General features: G+C 41.6%; 2 protein-coding genes across 6 annotated transcripts in view; one reads left to right on the top strand and one right to left on the bottom strand.

Annotated features, from left to right (window-relative positions):
* Positions 1-5: 5 nt before the first annotated feature.
* AAMDC (adipogenesis associated Mth938 domain containing) lies at positions 6-9,554 on the top strand. Of its 4 annotated transcripts, none has more exons than XM_064644866.1 (4): positions 6-90; positions 3,752-3,902; positions 7,066-7,161; positions 7,894-9,554. In XM_064644866.1, exons 2-4 carry the CDS (start codon positions 3,771-3,773, stop codon positions 8,032-8,034), a joined length of 369 nt encoding a protein of 122 aa, XP_064500936.1. In that variant the 5' UTR covers positions 6-90; positions 3,752-3,770; the 3' UTR covers positions 8,035-9,554. The 4 variants fall into 4 exon arrangements, with proteins under 4 accessions (XP_064500936.1, XP_064500937.1, XP_064500938.1 ...); XM_064644867.1 differs by having other exon boundaries at positions 78-184; XM_064644868.1 differs by lacking the exon at positions 6-90 and adding an exon at positions 200-220.
* The window catches only part of INTS4 (integrator complex subunit 4), a 37,403-nt gene continuing 24,808 nt past the window's right edge, over positions 8,992-21,586 (bottom strand). For both annotated transcript variants that reach the window (XM_064644850.1, XM_064644851.1), the window contains exons 18-23: positions 21,180-21,310; positions 20,209-20,268; positions 18,364-18,523; positions 17,908-18,051; positions 17,093-17,213; positions 8,992-14,751 (exon numbers count right to left, since the gene is read on the bottom strand). In XM_064644850.1, the coding sequence (XP_064500920.1) occupies positions 14,558-14,751; positions 17,093-17,213; positions 17,908-18,051; positions 18,364-18,523; positions 20,209-20,268; positions 21,180-21,310 (810 nt within the window). In that variant the 3' untranslated portion in view covers positions 8,992-14,557. The remainder of the gene's footprint in view (positions 14,752-17,092; positions 17,214-17,907; positions 18,052-18,363; positions 18,524-20,208; positions 20,269-21,179; positions 21,311-21,586) is intronic.

Consider the following 21,586-nt stretch of genomic DNA (forward strand, 5'->3'; position numbering starts at 1 on the left):
AGGGCGGTAGCTGGGAGGGCCCGCCCCCGCCCCGCGGGGGCGGGGTGAAGGCGGTGCGCGCCGGGGCAAAGGGGCCGCGCGCTCGGGGCGGTGAGTGCGGCGCGACAGGGAGCTCGGCGTGAGGGGCGGCAGGGAGCGAGGGCAGGGAGACTCCGGTCCTGGGCTGAGCCTGGGCCTTGTCACGGTACCGGTCCTCATCCCAGTCCCCGTCTTGGTCACGGTACTGGTCCTGATCCCAGCCCCGATCCTGGTCCTGATCCGGGTCCTGGTCCCGGTCCTTGTGCCCCGTCAGGCAAGGCCATGTTTCGAGGGGTTCCAGAGCTGTTCCCTCCCTTCTCCCTTTTCCCACTCCCACTCCGTGGTGCTTCCCTGGGTTCTCTGTCCTCGCCTCCTTCTTCTCCCCACTTTGTTCCCAAAGTGCCGTCCCCACCTTCTCTTACCAGCGCCCCCCTTCCACCGTGACCTCCCCGATTAATTCGTTTTGACCAGACTCCCCGGCGAAGTGGGATTGCCGAATTCCCAAAATATGTTTTCCTCCTTTATAAACTTGAGATCTTCCCCCTCCCTACACAGCTCGCTTAAATTTCTCCCGGCCTTTCTGCTTGCCTTTCTGCTGTCTGTTTTTAATCCTGACCTGCCTCTCCAGCTGCTGAATCCCCTGGAATGGGAATTCTCTCACCTCTACCTCCTGACCCTGTTCCCAGGCAGTGCTGGAGAACCACATTGTCTTCTGATTCCTTACAGGGGTTTGTTCTGCCCAAAATTTCACGTACACCAATTTTCTCTTTCACTGTTATCTTCCTTGGTCTCGGGTTGCCCTTTGGATTTTATGAAACATTTCTTTCCTTCTGCAGTGTCTCAATAAAATATTATCAGGTGCACTGCCCTTGTTCACCTCTTTTATTCTATTTGTCATTGGTGGGTGCTGCTCTGGAACAGAAGACAGGTGTGCTGGCAATCTCAAAATCCACCCGCTTGCACAACTGCACTTCAATCTCAAGTTTCTTCCATTTCGTTCTCAGCTACTTTTGTCTTCTGCCATCCTTAGCCACTGCTTCATTTCTCTCTTTCCCTATAGTCTCCTGGCATAAACTTGGATTTTGCCTCGTTTTAAGTTCTGCTTCCTTTATTTCTGCTGCTTTTAAACTTTCATGACTTTGCTTACAGAGCCCTGAACCATTTCTCCTCCTTGTCTCTTTGTGTTTCAACTACCGCAGTTTACAGAAATTGCTATTTTAGGTTGTACTTTCAAGTCATTTAGTTCAAGCAAGGTCTCTTTTATTCTAAGTGTTACTATATGTTTTTATACTGTACATTTCTCACTGTACATTTCTCACAGTCAGTAATTTAAAAAAAATAATTTGTCTGAGAACTGTTTTCCTACTCCTTGGTGATTGGACCATGCCCTGCATCAAAGAACGTCCAAAGTTCTTGTCAATAAGTTCATTCTTATTTACTCTAGTCTAAGATACTCATATTTATTCAAATAGCCTGCCCTTACTGATATTCTCTGGCAGTATTATGGGAAATAGTTTTAGATTACCAATTTGTATTTATGCCATGTAAATTTTGTTTCTTCATTTCTGCTACTTACTTATTTCTGTGCTCTTTGGAAAAGATAGCATGGAATCTTTGCTCTCCCATTTGCAGTTTGTGCCTGTTTGATTGCACAGTTCCAGTCTTGTAGTACTGTTTGGATTAGGGAAGCTGATATTCCTGATCATTTTATCGTTCATTCACCTCTGTCCAACCTCCAGGTCTAATTCCACCATTTCCTCTCAAAAGCAGTACACTCAAAAATTATTTTCATTCTTCAGAGCCAGGTTCTGGGGGGTTTGTTCCACCTTTACTCTTCAATTTCATTTTGTTGGGACTACTGCTGGTTATTTCTTCAGCTACCATCTCCATTCAGGCAGACTTTTGGAAAAAGAGTCATACAAGCCTTTGTTTGAATCCCTTGCATCATGGATGTGTGATGAGAGAATCTAGGATATATGAATCCAAGCAAGTTCCTGTCCCCTGTAGCTTCTTGCCCGGCTTCCTGTTCAGCAGGACATATGTGCCACAAACGTCACACAGGAATGAGAAGGAAAAGAATTGCCCCACTATCCTGTGTGAGAAGCACCTCTGGCAAACTCAGTCCTATGCTGGATCCAAAGTAATGCCTTTTTTCCTTCACGCAATGTTTTAGGCGGATACTGAGACCTGCTCCTGGCAATCTGAGGAGAGCATGTCCCGTCTAGCTGTGCTGTGTCTGTTCTAGCACGTGCAAGATGGGAAGGGAGGCTTCCAGGAGGACTGGAAGCCTGGTCATCCAAAGATTTCTCTTTTGCAAGGGCAGTGCCTTTAATCTGTGCCACCAGGGTTCCTATGATGAATTTACACAATTCAATTCCTGGTAAATTTAAACAACTCAAAAGTAAAGGATGAAAATCTGTGTATCTGGAAGGATCTGCCACAGAGATTTTCTGGATTAGCCAGAGGTGGAGCCTCTTTTTACTGCAGAAACATCCAGTTTTCTTCATAATGCGGATTTCAGACCAGGTGAACTGGAAGGGCGGAAAGGTGACTCTACCCCTGAGATGTGTCAGTGGACTGCCATGCCAGTCTAACACACTTCCAGCGTATATCATCACCCTGTGATTCCTCTCTTTTCCTCTACTGCCCGAATCACAGCAGCAATCGGACTGGTGTGCAGTAACATGAGGGACTGTGAGGAGGGTGAAAGCTTCCGCGGTGAGATAACATGGTGAGATAACACGGTACTTTGTGAGGCAGAGCCCCTGCCCTGGTGGTGCCCAGCAGTGCCTGTGACAGCAGATCCAAACGTTGCTGTGGCACACACCAAAGAGCAGTTGGTCTATAGCAGCACCAATAAGGCTCTGTCTAGTTCCAGGCAATAGACATCAAAGAAAGATGCATACCAGTTGCCGGATGCCACAGAAAAAAAGGAGGAAATAAGCAGAGATTTAGAAAACATGACTGAAGGGAAGTTTATTTGATCTAAATGAAGGGGAAAAAAACCTGAGTGAAATCTTCAAGAAAACAAAAAAAAATGGTGAAAAAGACAAAAATTAAGCTGTTCTACTTGTCCCCAACAGAAAAATTTAGAAACAATGGGTTTAAGTTGAAACAATGAAGATTGAGGTCAAACAATTAGACAAGTTGCTATTTAGATGTATAACTATTGTAGGAGACTTGCCCTCTGTCAGGAGGGATGGGGGAAAGAAGGTTTGACCCCTTTACACCCCTGGAAGTCTTGTTTGCTGTAGCAATATGGCAGTGCCACTGTTTGGTTCATGGCTTTTCTGTTGGGTTGGTTTGTTTGGCATTTCTTTTTAGTCTCATTTGCTACTTTAGTGAAGCCAAAGTAATAGTGTAGATCTCAGATATTTTAGGAAATTATTATCGTCTTCATTGTACATTTTAGGGAGAAGATTAAAACCCAGATGTGAGAGAATATTCTGGCACTTGATCCCTGTTGATAGTTTTAAAAGTTGAACACCCAGTACTTGTACAGATTTAGCACATAAAATGATTTGCACAAAATCCTGCACAAAATCCCCAAGAGGACTGGTAATTCAACAAATCTGCTGATCCTCAGTTCAAGTCTGTTGTCACAAAGTCACGTGGATGAAGTCTGTAATAGTGTTTCCTTCCTAGCTCCTTGGGGCAAGGACAGAATTTTCTGTTTTTATTAACGTGCTGCATATGTTGGCCTGATGTTATATATTAAATATCCTTTTTCCAGACTTTGTTTCAACTTTGTGATGTCTTCCCCTGAAATTGCTTCCCTTTCTTGGGGTCAGATGAAGGTGAAAGGCTGCTCTACAACATATAAGGACTGCAAAGTATGGCCGGGAGGAAGCCGGACATGGGATTGGCGAGAAACTGGGACTAATGTAAGTTCACTGTTTACTACCCTGCATTTAAAACAGGACTCTGAGAATGGTCCAGAGAACAGTTCCAGCAAGAAATTCAGCAAGTTGCCTTTTTCTTTCATCTAGCCATTAGACTTTACCTGGTAAAAACTGAATGTACATTTTGGAGGTGACTGTGGAGAGGTCAGAGGGCTGCAGATGCACAGTGTCCTACATGCAACAGGATGTAGCAACTGATGCCATGAGTCCTCACAGCTACCCTGACCAAATAACAATCACACACCTTAGAGCTCTCAAACAACATCCTGCACCTGGCTTAGAGGGCAATTGTCATAAGATGCCAGTAGCAACCTCTCTTCAGACCGTCTAAACAAAAGTTGTCTTGAGTGAGATAGGAAAAGAAATTATGAGAAGTAAAAAAATCAAGAGTCACTGACCTTACATGTTTGGAAGACAACAATGCATGTGGTTTAGTTTATATCCTTTTCCTTGGGGTCTCTTGTACTTATTTCAGAGGAAAAATATGCAGATGCAGTGTCATATGCACTAGTTTCTGTGTGAAAAGCTCAGCCTGGCTAACCACACAGTGACTTCTCTTGGAAGCCTTATACTAAGTGCTTGCCCTTGTAATTTTTAAAGTTTATCTGTAAATGCAATCAGAATTGTATAAAAGTGCATGGAACAGTGTTGATGTTCCAGATTTAGAAGCAGTATTGAATCTATTGCATTAGGAACTCAATGTTGATAATTCTCCCCATATTAGAGCTTGCACTGGCATAGATGACTGGCTAGAAAAAAAAAGTTCCACGCTTTCAAAGCAGAAGTTAAAGCACAGAAGAACTGTGTACTGACCAAGGCTTAGACCCAGCACCTGCAGCTGTATCCACACAGAGGATACAGCTCTGTTGAATTCATTTTGACACAACTGAAGTGCAGAACCCTTGGTTTCAGAACTTCAACTGTAGTATTTGGGGGAACAGAACTTTTTTAAGCCATGAGAGCTCAATTTATGCAGAGTAAGTTTATGCCAAGAGAAAGGTGGTGCTGTCGTGCAAAGATATCTGCACCTTGCAGAGAGAAAGGTAGCTGTATATGTGACCTTTTAAATTGTATTTCCTTTATGGTCTGATTATAAAAAACTCAGTTTTGACTGGCTGTTCAAAGGGCTGGGTCATGTGGTGAGAGTCACTGTTTGTTTGACAGTATTGTTTTCCTGGTTTATATGCACAGGACTGGAGAAGCAGAACAGATAGGGTAGCTGAAAAGTTCCCAACTAGTTTCCAGCTCAGTCACAGATCGATATTCATTCCAACCACTGAAAAACTTTGGTTTCAAATTATAAGTATTTATTGACATTAAGAAGTTGTGCTTTCTTTTGGAAGTTTCTAGCAACTGATATCCTAATGTCACAGATAAAATCTTTAAATCCATAAGTTTTAGAGTTCTGCAAATGAAACAAGAATAAACAAGTCTATGTTAAATTAAAATTGCAGGAGAAAAAATATGGTTGGGTTCTTTGGAGATGTAGGTTTTCTGCCATCCTTTTTTATATAATCAGGAAGTAAAAAATATCTATTTAGGGTTTGTTGCCTGTAAAGCTCCTGCTGTAAGTCAGTCCTATCCTTGCAGCTCTAAGGAGATAGGTGATTTGCTTTTAAAATGAATAGCAGACAACAGATATTAAGAATAGAACTAAGCTTTTCTAGACTGCATCTCCAACTTGAGAAGAAGTGTAAAAAAATTGATCAGTAGAATTCAACAGGTGCATTTTCTGCACGTTTTTTTATGGTGTACTACAGTGTGCCTACTTTCTTTGAGCGTGTTTTTCCCGAGGTAGATGGAACCGAATTTTGGAAAACAAGCAGTGCTGGTCATGTCCCACACTCTAGTTGGAGATAAATTGCGTCCTCTCCTTCTCTGCTGTCACACTGCTGTCTTGTATGGCATTCTTTCATCAGGAAAATTGTGTAACTGGCCCTGCAAGGTTCTGTAGCTAAGCACTAATAGCCATATTAGACTAATGGTCCATATGGTTTAGTTTAAGGTAGTCCTGTGAATGATTCTCATGGATCCCTTCTGACTTGAGGTATTCTGTGATTCTGTGAATTTGGAGAACCATAGAGGTGAATCATCTCTGTTACTGAAACTTCAGATACCAGCCAGGCTAAAGACTTTCTTGTGGAATAAGCTTAATGCACTCATTGGAAGTTGCACTCTACTTTGGAAGGCTTCGGGAGATCATTTGTTTCATCTTGACAAGCCTTACTTGCTTACTTACTTGAGTTTCTCTCACTTGAAGTAGAGAAACTCATCTCAGACCTCTAAAAAACTTCAGAATTCTACTAAAAAAGGGGGGAGAAATAGCGTTTATGGTTTAAAAATAGAAGTGCACACCGAAGAGGGGGCAAATTCTAGCCACAGGTTGTACTGAGAAACTGAATCCAGGAGAGTTAGTGTGACATAATAATATTTTATTTTACTATTGAAGGTGTATTAATGGATTCATATGTTTAAAGTGTGCTAGGAATAAATGGGTGTGTGTCTTTAAAAACTCAGTTAATGTATTATGAAAGTTCTTTCCTTTTTGGAGGGGTTTGGTTTCAAATATTCCTTTCTCAAAATAAAGAGTAGTGCAGAAATGGAAGCTGTTAACTGAAATGAAGCTACTCAGTACATTTCAGTCCTCTTTGGTAAATGAGATTTGCAAAGTAAACAAGAAAATAATTTAATCATTTTAATTATTTGAGGAGCTCTTTGTATTTAAAGTGAGTAAACTTTGGCTTGCCACGATCTTTCTTACAAAAAGATTTTGTTAATTTGAAATCAAACAGCAGTATGTTGCCATTTATTGATTTCACTTTAACTGTTAATATTTATAAAATGCCAGTAGTTGGACATAAATGTCTTAGAAATGTGTAATGTATCTTTTTTTTTTGACTGTTTAATAAGGAATTATAATATAGCCATCAATAGATTAACTGTCATGCTTCATCTGCATATAAAATACCTTTTTCAGTTTCTAGTGTTACCTCCTCTGTGTATGCAGAAAAGAGGGTTGTGTTACATTTTGGTATGGCTAATTTACCCTGCTGCTCTGTGAACAGTTTCAGAACACACAGACACAGCTTTCCTGGTTGATGCTGTCAGTATAACAGACTTATTATTTTCCTTCCCTGACACTTAGCATTCTCCAGGAGTGCAGCCCGCTGACCTTGAAGAAGTCGTCAAGAAGGATGTTAAAACTGTGGTGATTGGCCGTGGCATGAATGAGGCTTTGCAGGTAGGTTTTTGTTCTGTGAGAAGCATAAACTAGCACTGGTTTTTTTCCTCTCCCTCTGATTAGGGAAAAAAAATTAAATTGAAGATGCTCCACTAAGACGGAGAAATTCAGGATTAGCATGACTGAGCTCCTGTCAGGGGTCCCTCTGAAAGAAACATCATTTCAGTTCCTCTGTATTAGTGTCAATGTCAAGCAGTAAACAGGTTTATGTCCTGCTACAGGAGCAACTGAAACAAGAATTTTTCAGTGTGTCATTAGTCCCCTCCTCCTGCAATAGGTGATAAACTGGCTCTCTAGCCTGCTGTGAATACTTTGATAATTCGGCATTTTTGTTACTAATGTTGCCAGGGTGTCATTTCAGCAGATAAACTAGCTACAGAAAGCTCAGAAGTGCTGACTTTACTTCATGAGAAACAACTCTTTAGCTTTCTGGTGGGATGGGTAATACTTTATTTAGATTAAATACCTTTAGCTCCAATTCTATTTATTTTTGCAAGAAAGGACTGCATTTTAAAGTGTGCTAAGGAGATATATGAGGCGTAGATATAAAAGTAGCTTTATTGAAGAGAAAAAATTAAATCAATCTTAGAAATATCGGAGCATATTATCATTTTGGCTATTAGCAGTTACTTAAGTGGTGCTTAACAAATGGCATCAGTGTTCTTCAAGCCTTCCAGTGTAAGGGGAAAAGAATCTAACACTTGCTTTTCCCATTTCTTCTTCTCTTCTGAGGTTCCAGCATCCACCGTGGACTATCTGAAGAAGAACGGGATTGATGTGTTGGTCTTGCAAACGGAGAAGGCTGTGGCAGAGTACAACGCCCTGGCTGCTCAGGGTGTCAGAGTGGGGGGAGTCTTCCACTCAACCTGCTGAAGCCTTACAGCTCATCCCGCCTCCCCTGACTGCAGCCAAATCACGGACACACCTCTGCTGAATCAAATTACAGTCAACAGACTGTGAACTTAGGTGCCAAGGCATTTGTGTGCTGACAGTTTATTAGTTCAGGATTTAAACAAATTGAGGGTTCACAAAATGGAGCTGGGAATGAAATTATTTAATTACAGAATAATTTCTGTATATTCTTAAGATTGACCTAACCTTCCTCTGAAGGCTGTCTGTAGTCTGGTTACTTAACTTTTCACCTGTTGACTAAATCAGAAGGTTATGTTTTGAATACTTTTATTAGAAAATGTCCCAAAATTACATTATTGGCTATTGGAATGCAGCCATAAGATAGCTGATGAGCACAGTCAAGTGGTAGATCTGAAGCAATAAGGAAGCACTTTGCCACCACTGGATAAAGTAGTTAAAAATAAAACAAAATTAAAAAGTAAACTCAGAATATGCAACTTTGCCTCCTGCTGGTGACTTCAGTGAGGATATTTGCTAATTCATGAACATCACATAATGTAACACTTCTAAATTTTTTATTGAACCTGACAAAGAGGAAAACATCTACAGGGTATAGACATAAAATATGGGCCCTAAAGAATGTTCTTATTAATTGCCGGTTCTGAGGATTGAGTTGTCCAATACAAGTCTATTCAGAAATGCTTAAAATCATCTGAAAGATGCGTTACAAAATCAGAGTTTGCAGCAGCATAAAACGTTGATCCTTAGGAAATCAGTCTAAATTGCTGCTAGCAAGGTGCTGCTGGCAAGCTGGGGATGGATGTGAGAATTATTACTGGTTGGCATAATCTGATGATTTAAATGCTGCACCAACAAATATATTATTACTCTGAAAATTTAAAAAGTTCTCTTGGTTGTTGTTCTTGGTGGGCTTCTATTAATATTACCAGTTACAAGTAGATCTTTTTTCCCACAGGCTCACTATTTCTTGTTCTGTGCATATTGATTTTGTGTGTATTAATGAAAGTACAAAGACGAGGCTGTACAAGCCCTGAGGCACTTGGTGCTACTCAGGCAGTAGCAGAGAGGCTTAGATTGATATGAGAACACAATGACTCCCCCAAAATACTGTGTTCTTTTTTTTGTTTATTTGCTGTAGTAATCATTCAAAACCTTTTATCTGATAAAAAACAATGTGGTGTAAAAGTAAAGGAAAAGTGAGTACTTGAAAGTTTTATCATGCAATCTCCTAATTACAGCAATGTTTTCTGTTAGTGTAGCTATATTTGAGGCAAAATCTTACCTAACCCAGCAGGAACTGCCTTTCCAGCTGCATCTGTGTTCTGTGATGCAGCAGCTGGTAAAATGCTCATTGTAGCTACTATGATATTTTTCTGAATAACTTGCCTGGCGTGAAGTAGAAGGTGAACCACTGACCTAGAAGACTGTGGTCATCCCAAGGGAATGCCAGCAGAACGAGTTCCTACCAAACCACAGAGTGTGAAGGCTTTTTGCATTAAATGTTGTTATCTTACAGTGAAGGTGGTTTGACTCTTGATTGTGGTCATATATTTGCGTTATTTTGTCAGCTTTTGGGCCTTAAGGCAGCCTCGAATAGGAAGAGGCTTTCTAAGGCTTTGGCTGAGAGGACAGTGCAGTACTTAAAAAACTGGAATGTGAATTACACTGTTAGAACTTGAGCAAACACCTTATCTTTCTCCTCCAGGTTATTTTTTTTTAATATATTTTCATGTTAATGTGGCACATTAATGGTGATGCCACTTTCACCAAAACCGCTCAGCCCAGGTTCTGCATTTGAGAAAAACTGTGGGTTCCACACTGCTGCTGCTACACGATTCATCCTCCCAAAAGGCATGTGAGGAGCAGAGCCCATATTACATTGCTAGGTGACTTTCAGAAGTGAGCCCTACCCAGCTTTGTGCTGCAGCCTCTTTATTCTTCCCTTCATTGGCAACTCGTAGGATACAGAAGATTCCACTTCCAAAACAGGGAGCTGCAGTGTGCAAAGAAGTGGATTTCTGTTTTAAAGGCAAACTGCTAAGTTTCACCACCATCAGTACAAAATTTCAGTGTCAACAAGGAGATTATCTGCTGTAAGCCTTTTCCATCCTTGTCTTCTATTGCTGCTCTCATCACAGCTTCCTGAGTCAGCGTTGTCAGTTCCCAAAAAGCGTCTGCTCCACTTGGGCTGCTCCAGTCCCTGAAAGCCCGATTTCCTTCTTGGTGCCTGAAATTGCTTTGCTACATGGTGGAAACAGCTGGGACTGATTCATCAAAAAATTCCACCAGAGCTCAAACCAGTGTCTTTGTTAAATTGCTGCTTTCAGCTAGAGCCATAAATAATTCATTAAAATTACGGGCTCATCTCCCAAATCATGGGAATGCACTTTTATAGTGCAGGATTTCTCACATACACCATTGCTCTGCCTCCCACCAGGAAAACTATGTCCCAGTAGGCAGCGAACTCCCACCCTGACACTGAAATTAAAGCCGAGCTGCGGCTGGGCTGGGAGCCAGGAAGATTCCACCCCAGCTGCTCCGCCGCCCAGCGGGTCAGTCCCCAGCCCTTATCTTTGTGCAGCAGCATGTGCGAGCTGGCAGCCAGGACAAACAGGCTGTAAAGAGGCTCACTGACACACCGAATGCAACACGACCAGCATTCTTAAGGGACATCAGGCAGGAATTGTGCGAAGCGTGGCATCCAAGAGCCTTCAACTTTGTTTCGGAGTCCCACTAATATGGCATTAGCAAACTGTAAAGTAAAAAGACAGCCTTTCTGCATTCCTGGTGCCTGCTACTAAGAATAAAATGGAAGATGCAAGTGAAATAAAACAAAAAAAGTGATTGTAACTCAGACAAGTGAAACAGGATTCCACAGGAAATCCATTTCTGTCAGCTGGAACCTAAGATGACCTGCACAGTACGGTGCAGAGTGCAAGTCTTATGAAGAGCAGCTGAGGAAGCTGGGAGTGTTCAGGCTGGAGGAGGCTCAGGGGGGACCCCATCTCTCTCTACAACAGCCTGAAAGGAGGTTGTAGCCTGTGGGGGGTCAGTCTCTTCTCCCAGGTAGCAAGGGACAGGATAAGAGGAAGCAGCCTCAAGTCGCACCAGAGGAGTTTTAGACTCGATATTAGGAAAAATTTCTTCCCCAAAAGAGTTGTAAAGCATTGGAACAGGCTGCCCAAGAAATCAGTGGAGTTGCCACCCCTGGAAGTGTTCAAAAGACATGTGGATGTGGCATTTGGGGACATGGCTTAAAGGTGGGCTTGGCAGTGCTCTGTTAATGGTTGGACTCGATCTTAGCAGTCTTTTCCAACACAAATGATTCAATGATGTCATACAGTCCGATTTAAATGCATGCCCTGTTCTTCTGTCTTCCCAAGAACTTGCTTTGTACTTTTTGCACAGAGTGTACCTGCCCACTTAGGTCTTTTGTACTTTTTAAAATAAGGGAGGTGAAAGCTAGAGCAGGTCCAAGTTAATGTCTCATAGGCTTCAACTTTGTTCCCAATACATTTATGCATTGTTTTAAGAGCTCTTGACTCGATAATTGCATTATTTACTTTCAAATTGGCCTAATGAATTTTGGTGGACTTGAGCAATCTAAATACGAATTTCCCATTAAATGTATTCAGAGTTTGGGTTCCTCACACATAGATGCCATGTGTAATTAAATCCAGAAAGTTAATGGTAAACAGGACAACACATTTTCACACCACTAAGCTACACCTCTTTCACGTGAGGTCAGCCTTTTCCTTGCTCTGCCAGATTCTTGACCCTCTTCCCTTACCTCTAACTAGGAGGTACAGTGCAGAGGTGAGGGCTGTTTGAACATGGTTAGTTTTTAGCAAATTATTTGCCCTTCCTTTGTAGATTGCTCAATCTCCCTGTGGCAGCAGCTGTACTGGCACCGAGTTCCTACCCTTGGAGCCATCTGAGAGAACAGAATCTCCCTGTACTTGGCTGATTGTGATCTGAAGTCCTCTGTTCCCTCTTCAACAGAGATGAAAGATGCAAATTATCTTTGAGCATGACTACAGCCCTTTGTTTTTCTTTTCATTCTGAGATCAATCATCTTATAGGCTATTGCAGGGCAGAAGCCCAAAAATTATCCAAAATAAATGACAACTGGTGAATGGGTAGAAATGATTCTGAGATGACACAAGGTCCTGCAGCTCCACAAAGAGCGTGAACTCTGGTATTTTTGAGAGCAGAAAAACCTGGGGATGGAAAGAAAGAGCCAACATCTAGATTTAAACAACTACAGTAACACGTGCTTTTTATACAAATTTCCTTTCAGATTTCCCATATATTGGAACATGGCGCGAAATGGTCAGTCCCAAGCACAAATACAGGCTGGGTGGAGAAGGGATTGACAGCAGCTCTTTTCCACAGCCATTCAGTATTGGATTCCCGTTGGTAATACAGAAGGCAATTGATCTTTGCCTAATATGTTGCATGGAAGGAGCTCAAGGACAGCATGAGGGGGAAAAATGGTAGAAATTTGATCCAGTGCTTAGAAAAAGAGAGACAGATGCCAAAATTCTGATATTGAAAATATGTGCTGTGCCTACCACAGCATCCATTATGGCCTGGAGCATATGGACACCATTTAAATTAGAAACTTTACTGGGATGACAAACTGCAGAAATACTCGTGAAGTGCAAAAATGAGAGGAAGAAAAAAAAAAGTCCGTAATGAGCTCACTCAGCTCGTCAAGTATCCGCCCAGACACAGAGATACATCAACCCTGCCTGCCGGGAACTGAACTGAGGATGCCAAAGTCAAGTCAGACAATAACAACTCAGCTGTCAGAGGTGCAGAAGATTTTCAAAACAGCGCCCCAAAGGTGAAACACCAAAAACCAGTTTGTAAGAGCAGAAGCCCTAAGAAAGGATATTTAATTCAAGAATATCTAAAGCAGCAGGAAAGTTTAATGGCTATGAGCCTTTGCGCCACAACGTCAGTGCTAAAAAATTAAAATCACAAAAAATGTGCAGTAATTGTATTAGCCAAGTACCATGCAGGCATCCATGTTCAGTCATATAATAAAGAGGAAACAGAATAGCACGAGTTTTCCAATTTTATTGTAGGAAAGCACATAAGGAGTTATTATTTACACTAATCTCTGCATAACTGGAAAGTATTTCTTCACAGCTTTGTTTACTTGCTAAAAATACATCTTTTAAAAATAAAAACAAAAACCCAACTGATTTATGAACACAGGTAGCATTTGGCTGCTGCACTAGAATGTTTCACACATTAAGTCCTCCTAGAAAATCATACCAAAGGATTGCTACAAATCATAGGAGGTTCCTCAGTCCACTAAGCCTGGCACACAGAAGTGATGCACAGACACACTTCCTGACAGGAATGCCAGATGGATCACGTTTTAACTAAGTTCTTGTTCCTCCTTAGTCCCAGCTCACCTCCAGAAGGGAACACTGACAAGTTGCTTGACTGCTGCTTAATTGAGAGCATGTTCAGCTACTTCAGCTGATCAGAAAGCCTTTGAGTGCCAAAAGTACTGCTGAGTTGAAAAACGTAGATTTTTCTCATCCTGCTAAGTATTGGTTCAGGCCAATGGAAACAGATCCTGTAAAGCTTAGTGCAACGTCGTTAGGAATTTTCCAACTGGTACTTGATCACGTTGTTCCTCAAGATGTACAAATGTGCAATAGGAGAGCTGGGTTACATCTCAGGGATGGAGATTGTTCTACTCCATTTCACATAAAGGAACAAAAGCCATAACAAACTGCTCTGTTCCTGTAACTCAGCTAAATTCCATGTCCTGCTGACTGAAGTTCTGCTGCTGGCACGAACAGGTTCCTTCTCCTCCTGCACCATGAACAACCTGTGCCCTCCCCAAAGCTGTACGAGCTTCAGTACAGCTGTAGAAGACGTAAACCAGCTCCAGATTTAGCCTATGGCAAGTGGCAATTTCCTTCAGAGGTGCAGTTCCCATGCAAGAACAATAGTACTTTAGAATATGCTTTTTTACTAAGAAATTAGGTACCAGTGCACAAATGCAAGTTTTAGACACTAAAAACCAAACCAAACCAAAACAAAAAACCTCCACAAAACAAACAAACAAAAAAGACCAAATCCAAACAAACAAACCCCCACAAAACCCTGAACTCCTCAGCTTCACTTAAGAGTACTGTAAAAATAACATTGATTTCTGTGCCCAAGCATTTACATAGTAAATACATAGCAGAAAATGTACAGGCCTTGGAGAGAAATTTTTGATACATAAAAACTGAAGATATGGCCCAGTGAAATTACTACTGCAATGCTGATTGAGAACTGTCCTGTTTTTGTTAAGTCAATGTAAAAAGACCTGCATTTTCTTGAAATCACTCTTAACTAGCTGAATAACTCTGCTGCTGAGGAGACCAACTGTTCTTCAGCAACTTGATTTTGATGTCTGTTTTGGCTTGGTTTGCTCTCTTGGACAGAGCATCTTGTTTTCTTGTAACCCAACCTAGCAATCCCATAAATAGGTTTCTTTTAGCAATAGACTTCACCGCCTGGCAGGTTTGGGCATTATATACACCTTGACAGGTTTGCTGAATGGTATGGTCCCCTCTATGCCATTTTCAGATGGCGGGAGAGTCTCCAAGCTCTCACTCCAGGTAGATTTAGGAATTCTAGCAGATGCCTTGCTCCTGTTGGAATTGTAAGCCAGTAGCAACCTCACTTCAATCTGGCATGGCTCTGCAGAGAAAAAGAACAAACATGACTTGTCATTGCACAGCAAACCAACACTGGATTTTATACCACATGTGCTGGGTAAGTACAGAGCCATTCTGGTCTGCCCAGAATCCAGTCTGGTGTCTGAAAACACAACTTTGCCATTACTTTTGGCACAGCAAAACTAAGTACTGTTACAAGTTCCCCCGCTTTCTTTGCCATCACTTAAAAAATCTCACCACTAACTTACTTTTAAGTGATTTTTAAAAGTTGCAGTTTGTAACTCCAACCAAATAATAAAATCATTAAAATCCCCACAGAACTTGCAGGGCCTGCTCACTGGATTTATGGCAGGGTCAATCCAGATGACGTCTGATAAGACTTGTGGCACAGGAGATAACTTGAAGATTCTCTTCTGTTGGAGGCTTTTGCACTGCAAGACAGCCTCTCCCTCTTTCAGCAAGTGCAGCTAGGCAGATATTCCTAATCCTGTACATAGGATGATTTCATATTACTCTTCTCACAGTGGTCACAACCAAATCGGGATTTTAGTCTACACAGTATTACTCTCAGCAGCCTGCTGGACTTAACATGCCCAACAAAATTTTCCTTTCTAGACTGAAAAAGAGATTCTTTTAGGTTTTCTTGATGGACTTGTACTAGTTTTGGCTGGGATAAAGTTAATTTTTCTTTATAGAAGCTTGCATGGTGACATGTTTTGGATTTGTGACCAAAATGGTGTCAACAGCACAGGGATCTTGTAGCTATTGCTGATTAGTGTAATACCCATGAGTTTTCTCATGTTGCCTTTCTGATTCTCCTCCCTGTCCCACTGGGGAGTGAGCACCATGTGGTTTGCAGGGCTTAACTGTATACCAGGGATAACCTACAACAGGAATACATTAATGAAACTACTGAAACCCACAGGATTTTAAGCCACATGCAGTGGAACTCCAGCAGAGACATCATCAGCACCAGACAGAACACAAGAAATGACCCTCTTTCACAGTTACCCCACAGTTCAGCAAACACCTCCCTGAGCTCACCTTTCACACCACCAACTCTTCTGTTATGTGCAGCTTGCAGTCACCTCTGTCACTTCTGCTCTACACCCTGGCAGTTAACCCACGCTTTGCACCTGGGCGTTCTCCTGTGCTTAGGAAAGCACACCCTTTCTACTGGCCTTTAACGAGTTTCATTGTCTTGAATTAAGGCAATTTCTCCACTTCGAATTCTGACCCTGTTTCTTGAGCCCCTCCCAGCTCAGTGTCCTCCCCCTGTTTTATATGCTTAAGTGCCCGTGTCAAAGTTAATAATTAAAATAATGGCTAGAGGAGACACCAGAACAGAATCCCTTAGGGCCATACGTAAAATGCCCTTCCAGTGGATGCTGCAGAAGTAGAAATAAGGACTTCATTCAGCTCCTTCTGGTACAGGATCAACCTTTAAACACAGATACTTCCAGTCAAAGAAACAATACCATGTTTTCTTTTCCAAAACAAAACAAAAGACAGCAGGATGAGTAAGTACACCATGGCAGTGCTATATAAAAAGGAGTATGTGAGGGAACATGGCAATAAATAAAATTCTGTTGGTTTAAAAAAAAAGATCACCAAATGCAATTAAAAACTGCTCAGAAAAAAAAACGCTCAGAGACCACCCCCCCCTTTGAATAAACGTGAAGGGATTAAACAAAGACAGGACAAAGGGAGCTGTGAATGAAATACTCTGCTTTTGTTTCAAGTCCACAAGGCAATTACTGAAGTGCTTCCATGAGGGAGTGTGAACGACAACTGAGACTGAATATGAATGTTGGAGTCACATATTTCATCAGAGCTAAAGGGTGGGTTTTTAGGGCATTAAAAGGGTGAAAGTTTAATCAGCAGTGCAATTGTACTGCTGTGTACATACAGTTCCAAAGGTTCTCTGCCATGCTCAAATACATGTCAGATCCGAAACAATTAATTCCAAGGAGTCAGTTTACCATGGCTCCTTGCCTTTACAGGAGGATGCAGACCTGGCTCCTGCAGCTGATCCTGCTCTGCACAGAAACAGGTGAACTCACCTTGAACACGGCTGTGCAAAGGCTCCCAGGACTCTCCCAAGAGAGCAGCCCCTCCAGCCATCTCTGGAGCAGCAATGCCCTGTCAACCAGGGAGACATAACTGCTCAAAGACTGTGAGAGCACAAACCTGATCAACACTAATGGCAGCATCAACCACAGCTTAGACTCTAGGATCCTCAGAGCCCCCAAGACTGTGGGCATGTACATCTTATGTGCCAGGGAGTGGGATGAAGCAAGACACGCTCCTGTCTTAGAAAAGCGCAGCCACAAAAACAGAGGAACTTGTATCATTTACATTACCTGTCCAGGCTGTGTGTGAGAGGTAAACCTGAGTTATCAGCCTGTGCCTTCCAGGGCCAGGATTTCGGAAATCAGCTGGTTTAGGATGAATTAGCTGTGCTTGTCCATCTGGATACAACACCTAACGAAAAAAAAAAGAAACAAGTGAATGACAACTGTACTGGGGATCTCACCATGTGGACTACTTAGGTAGTTTCTGTTTGAGTTGGGAAGGCAAGGACGTGGGTTTTAGCTTGGAGCCATGACAGAACAGCCACATGCCAGCCATTCAGAACCACAGCACAGGGGGAAAAAACCCCACATTGACATCAGCTTCTTCCTCTGCATCATAACTGAGGTTTTAATCCCTTTGTTATGTGGTGACGTTGCATGTTTTACTTAGATATTATCATGCCTACCTCCTCAGCTGCATATGAAACTAGTGATTCAGCAGCAGGAAGAAAAGCTGGAATACAGACAGACTAGAGCCTGCATATTTCTGTGCTGTTTGGAACAGCATCTTTTGCTCCTCCTTCTCCCACTACATCAGCTGGAAGTTCACCAGCATTTGTTTGTGTTCATGTCTGGAACATGCCCAGTGCACTGGAAGCACACAATGACATCAAAGTGCTCAAAGCAACCTCTCAGGAACTGCACCCAAGTCACCTGAGCACCCTGTAGACAAGCCAGTTTCTGAACATGTGGTCAAAACACAGGAATCCAACATTGTTACTAATAAAGCACATAATTATTTGCAATTTAAAAGAATTGACATCCTTAAAGAAACTCCCCCCAAGACACAATCTTGTTTGCATTTATGTCAAGTGACTTCTTACCTGAACTTTAACAGTTCCTTGGGGATCTTGCACATGTTCCAGAGTTGCATCAACATCCAGTGCCACAACCAACCCCGATGTAAACCTCAGGGGATTATCAGATTCACCAGTAGGCTCAATGATATTTGCAGTAGCTCTATGGAGCTGTTAGGGGCAAAGTGATTGGCAAAAATAAGGAGGTAGGGGAAAGAGGAAAGAAAAAAAGTATGTAATTACTGCTGTCCTTAACAGAGAAGTGCATGAACCTTGCAATTTTTTTTAGATACTGCCACGAATTGTGAAGTTTTGCATAATTTTATCAGTAGTGCTGAGTAAGAAGATGAAGCCTTTGAAGAAATAACACTTGTAACTGACCAAGAACCTGAATTCTAAAAACTTCATGGTATATTAGGAACTAGTCAGATGCTGTGACAGTCCACAAGGATATTGCATTCTAATTCTCTGTGTTAAACCAACCTGCTCTGGAAGAGGAAGGTGGAGGAAGGTACTTTGTCGCAGTGTTGTCTGAAGAATCTTGACCACTTCTGAAGGCTTAGACGTCACAAGTCTGGGCATTAAGTCCAGCAATTTATCTACAAAACTGCCTTGCATATGTGGGAGCTCAGAGATGAAACATCTGTGATAGGAATAAATTAAAAATCAAATACTTTTTTTCAACTTTTTCTACAGTACTGTTATTTTCAGTCTAGCTACTTAATCCTTATATTTTGTTATAATGACAGAATTAGACACATACATTCCTCTTGTGATGTGCATCTCACATATACGAGAAATTATTTTGGCTAATTGTGTTGGGACCGTGCTGTGTGCTCAAACTGACATCAAGGGCTATGTGGTGTGGCCAGCAGGTTGAAGTAGGTGATTCTCCCCCTCTACTTTGCCCTCATGAGATCCTACTTGGAGTACTTTGTCCAGCTCTGGGGCCCCCAACGTAAGAGGGACATGGACCTGCTGGAGCAACTTCAGAGGAGGCCACAAAAATTCTCAGAGAACTGGAGCATCTCTGCTACGGAGACAGGCTGAGAGAGCTGGCATTGTTCAGCCTGGAGAAGAGAAGGCTCTGAGGAGACTTCATTGCAAATTTTCAGTACTTAGAGGGGACTTAAAAAGAAGAGGGAGAACAACTTTTTACACAGGCAGACACTGACAGGACAAGGGAGAATCATTTTAAACTACAAGAGGAGAGATTTAGATCAGATTTTAGGAGGAAATTCTTCACTGTGAGGGGGGTGAGGCACTGGAACAGGTTGCCCAGAAAAGCTGTGGATGCCCTATTCCTGAAGTGTTCAAGGCCAGGCTGGATGGGGCTCGGAGCAATCTGGTCTAGGGGAAGGTGTCCCTGCCCATGGCAAGGGAGTTGGACTCAGGTTATCTTTATTGTCCTTTCCAACACAAACCATTCTGTGATTCTATGATTTTATGACTCAGAAGGGACTTGGATAGGTAGTCTAGAGACACAGGTATCCTGAGCAAAATCTCTATTTCCGATAAAATTCACATTTATTTGTATTTCATATGCTTGGCGGTTGTGGCTCGTTAACTGATGAGAAAAGTGGACTGACTTCACCCATACGCTAATGTCTACCTCATTTGATAGCTGAAGAACAGAACTGTTCATTTGCTTTACATCTTTTCCTTGCATCAAGTCTCAGGATCAGCAGAACTCATCACTGTTTCATAGAATCACAGAACCACAGAATAGTTTGGGTTGGAAGGGACCTAAAAGATCATCTAGTTCCAACTCCCTTGCCATGGGCAGGACACCTTCCACTAGAATCGATCTATTCATGAAAATTGACAATTAATACATTTATTCTCCCTGAAAGTAAAGGTGACTAATAAGAGGTGGCAAAAGTAGTAGACAGGGTCAGGAAAGATACTGCAGAATTCTTGTCTGACTTACTGCTACATGTAGAGTATGTCAAGAGTAATCAGGTTTTTTATTAATCTGTGAAAGGTCAAAGTGCATCAGGACTCTCGAAAACAGAGTAACAAATGAAATTGAAGTATGTATCACAACAGCATCCACTTAAGGTAGATAAATCTTTATAAATACAAGAAAAAAAATCAGTTTTTCTATAAAAAATTAATTCATGTTCCTGAAGTACCAGCATAATATCCTGATGTTAAGTATTTCAACTACAAAGCTTCTTCTTGCTTTATTATTATCCCATGATAATTCCCAATGTAGGACAGCAGGGAAGGCAGATGCAAAGAGATGAAAAACAAACAGAATATCCCCTGTTGACAATGGTGACAGAACTTTCTAACATAAAGGGAAGAAGCAATGGAGTTTGTCACCTCTGGAAGGAATCCACTTCTTGTAGAAATTTTTCACACATCCCAAAAAGGGGTTCAACTCTGTAATGAAAATAATATTCCTTGGTTTAGTTTTAAAGAAAGAAAAACTGCTCTGTGGCTATAAGCATTTAAGTGATTTGGAAACCCATTAAAGCTCCTAAACCCAGAAAGATCTTAAAATTTCTAGGCCAGAAAAGTGTTCCTCACATCTATATCCCTCCTCTCACAAAAAAACCTTTTTGCATAAGGTACTAATTAAGTTCCCAAAACCACTGTTAGAAAATATTTCCAACTATAAAACAAGAGGTTAAAAGGCAAGTATATTATGGACCTCTGTGGTAACACAGTAAATTGATGGCAAAAAACTCAAAACAAAGCAAACAATTTAGGACACCAACTACTTTGCTCTAATTCCACCAAATGCACTTCTGATTCTACAGCCATCAAAACCCATGTGCCACTTCATTTTCAGCAGCCAAAACGAACCGCTCACAGCCTCCTGTGTACCTAAACCAAGCATGCACAGGAGCAGTTTGTGTCTGAGTCACACACACATTAGTTGCAGATCAGTCAAGAAGACATTGCTTTTCTGATGCTAAAAATTCAGCAACTAATACTTAATGAAGCAAACATGATTAGTGCATTATTTTGATACCTGACTTTTTCTCATTTAAATAGGTTCCAAGCATCAATTCTATAACATTTTTAACCTATTTATATGCTCACTGCTGAGAGAACTCAACCCCCAAAACTCATCTTCCTAATATTGTCATTTAATTTATGATTGTGTCACTGTCCAGTTATACCAAAGGCAAAAGAAGGCTCTTCACCCTGAATTACTTTAGCAAATGGTTATTGGCATGTCGTCATGTTTTGTGTCTAATTTACCCTTGCTGTTTTTTTAAACAAAGCTTAAGGAAACTAAGCTTACAGCTAACCCTAAGAAGACCCTTTGACCAGGTCATCCTTACCCTCTAGTGGTACGTGCAGTCACAATAAGCTGCAAGGCCTTTGCTTGCAGTCTCATGTGGTGAATAATGACCACTTGTCTACTTTCCACTCCGCTGTACATGAACTCCATTTTGTAGGTTTCTTCCAAGATCTGTCAGACAGACACCACAGGGATAAAAAACCATCAGACTGCTAAACTCTGGTACAAGCACGATCACAGTCTGGTATTTTCCCTCGTATCAAGAAAAACATTAATACATGAGTCTCATTCTTTTGGTGAAATTCTTCATGGTGTAAAGTGGTACCTCATACTAAAAGGTTATCTTGGCTATATTAAAGAAACAATTCATGAAACTTGGCCTGGAATCAAACACTCCCTCCACCAGCAGTCTATCTTTTGATACTGCACTTTAAATTTCTAGGTGTA

This window comes from Pseudopipra pipra, chromosome 2 (assembly GCF_036250125.1).
Source record: "Pseudopipra pipra isolate bDixPip1 chromosome 2, bDixPip1.hap1, whole genome shotgun sequence".
NCBI lineage: Eukaryota > Metazoa > Chordata > Aves > Passeriformes > Pipridae > Pseudopipra > Pseudopipra pipra.

Bases quoted from the DNA above. Each gene is read 5' to 3' on its own strand.
- AAMDC (XM_064644866.1), top strand. From the start codon at position 3,771: ATGTCTTCCCCTGAAATTGCTTCCCTTTCTTGGGGTCAGATGAAGGTG. The intron at 3,903-7,065 runs GTAAGTTCACTG...CCTGACACTTAG, and splicing joins GGCGAGAAACTGGGACTAAT to CATTCTCCAGGAGTGCAGCC. The intron at 7,162-7,893 runs GTAGGTTTTTGT...TTCTCTTCTGAG, and splicing joins GCATGAATGAGGCTTTGCAG to GTTCCAGCATCCACCGTGGA.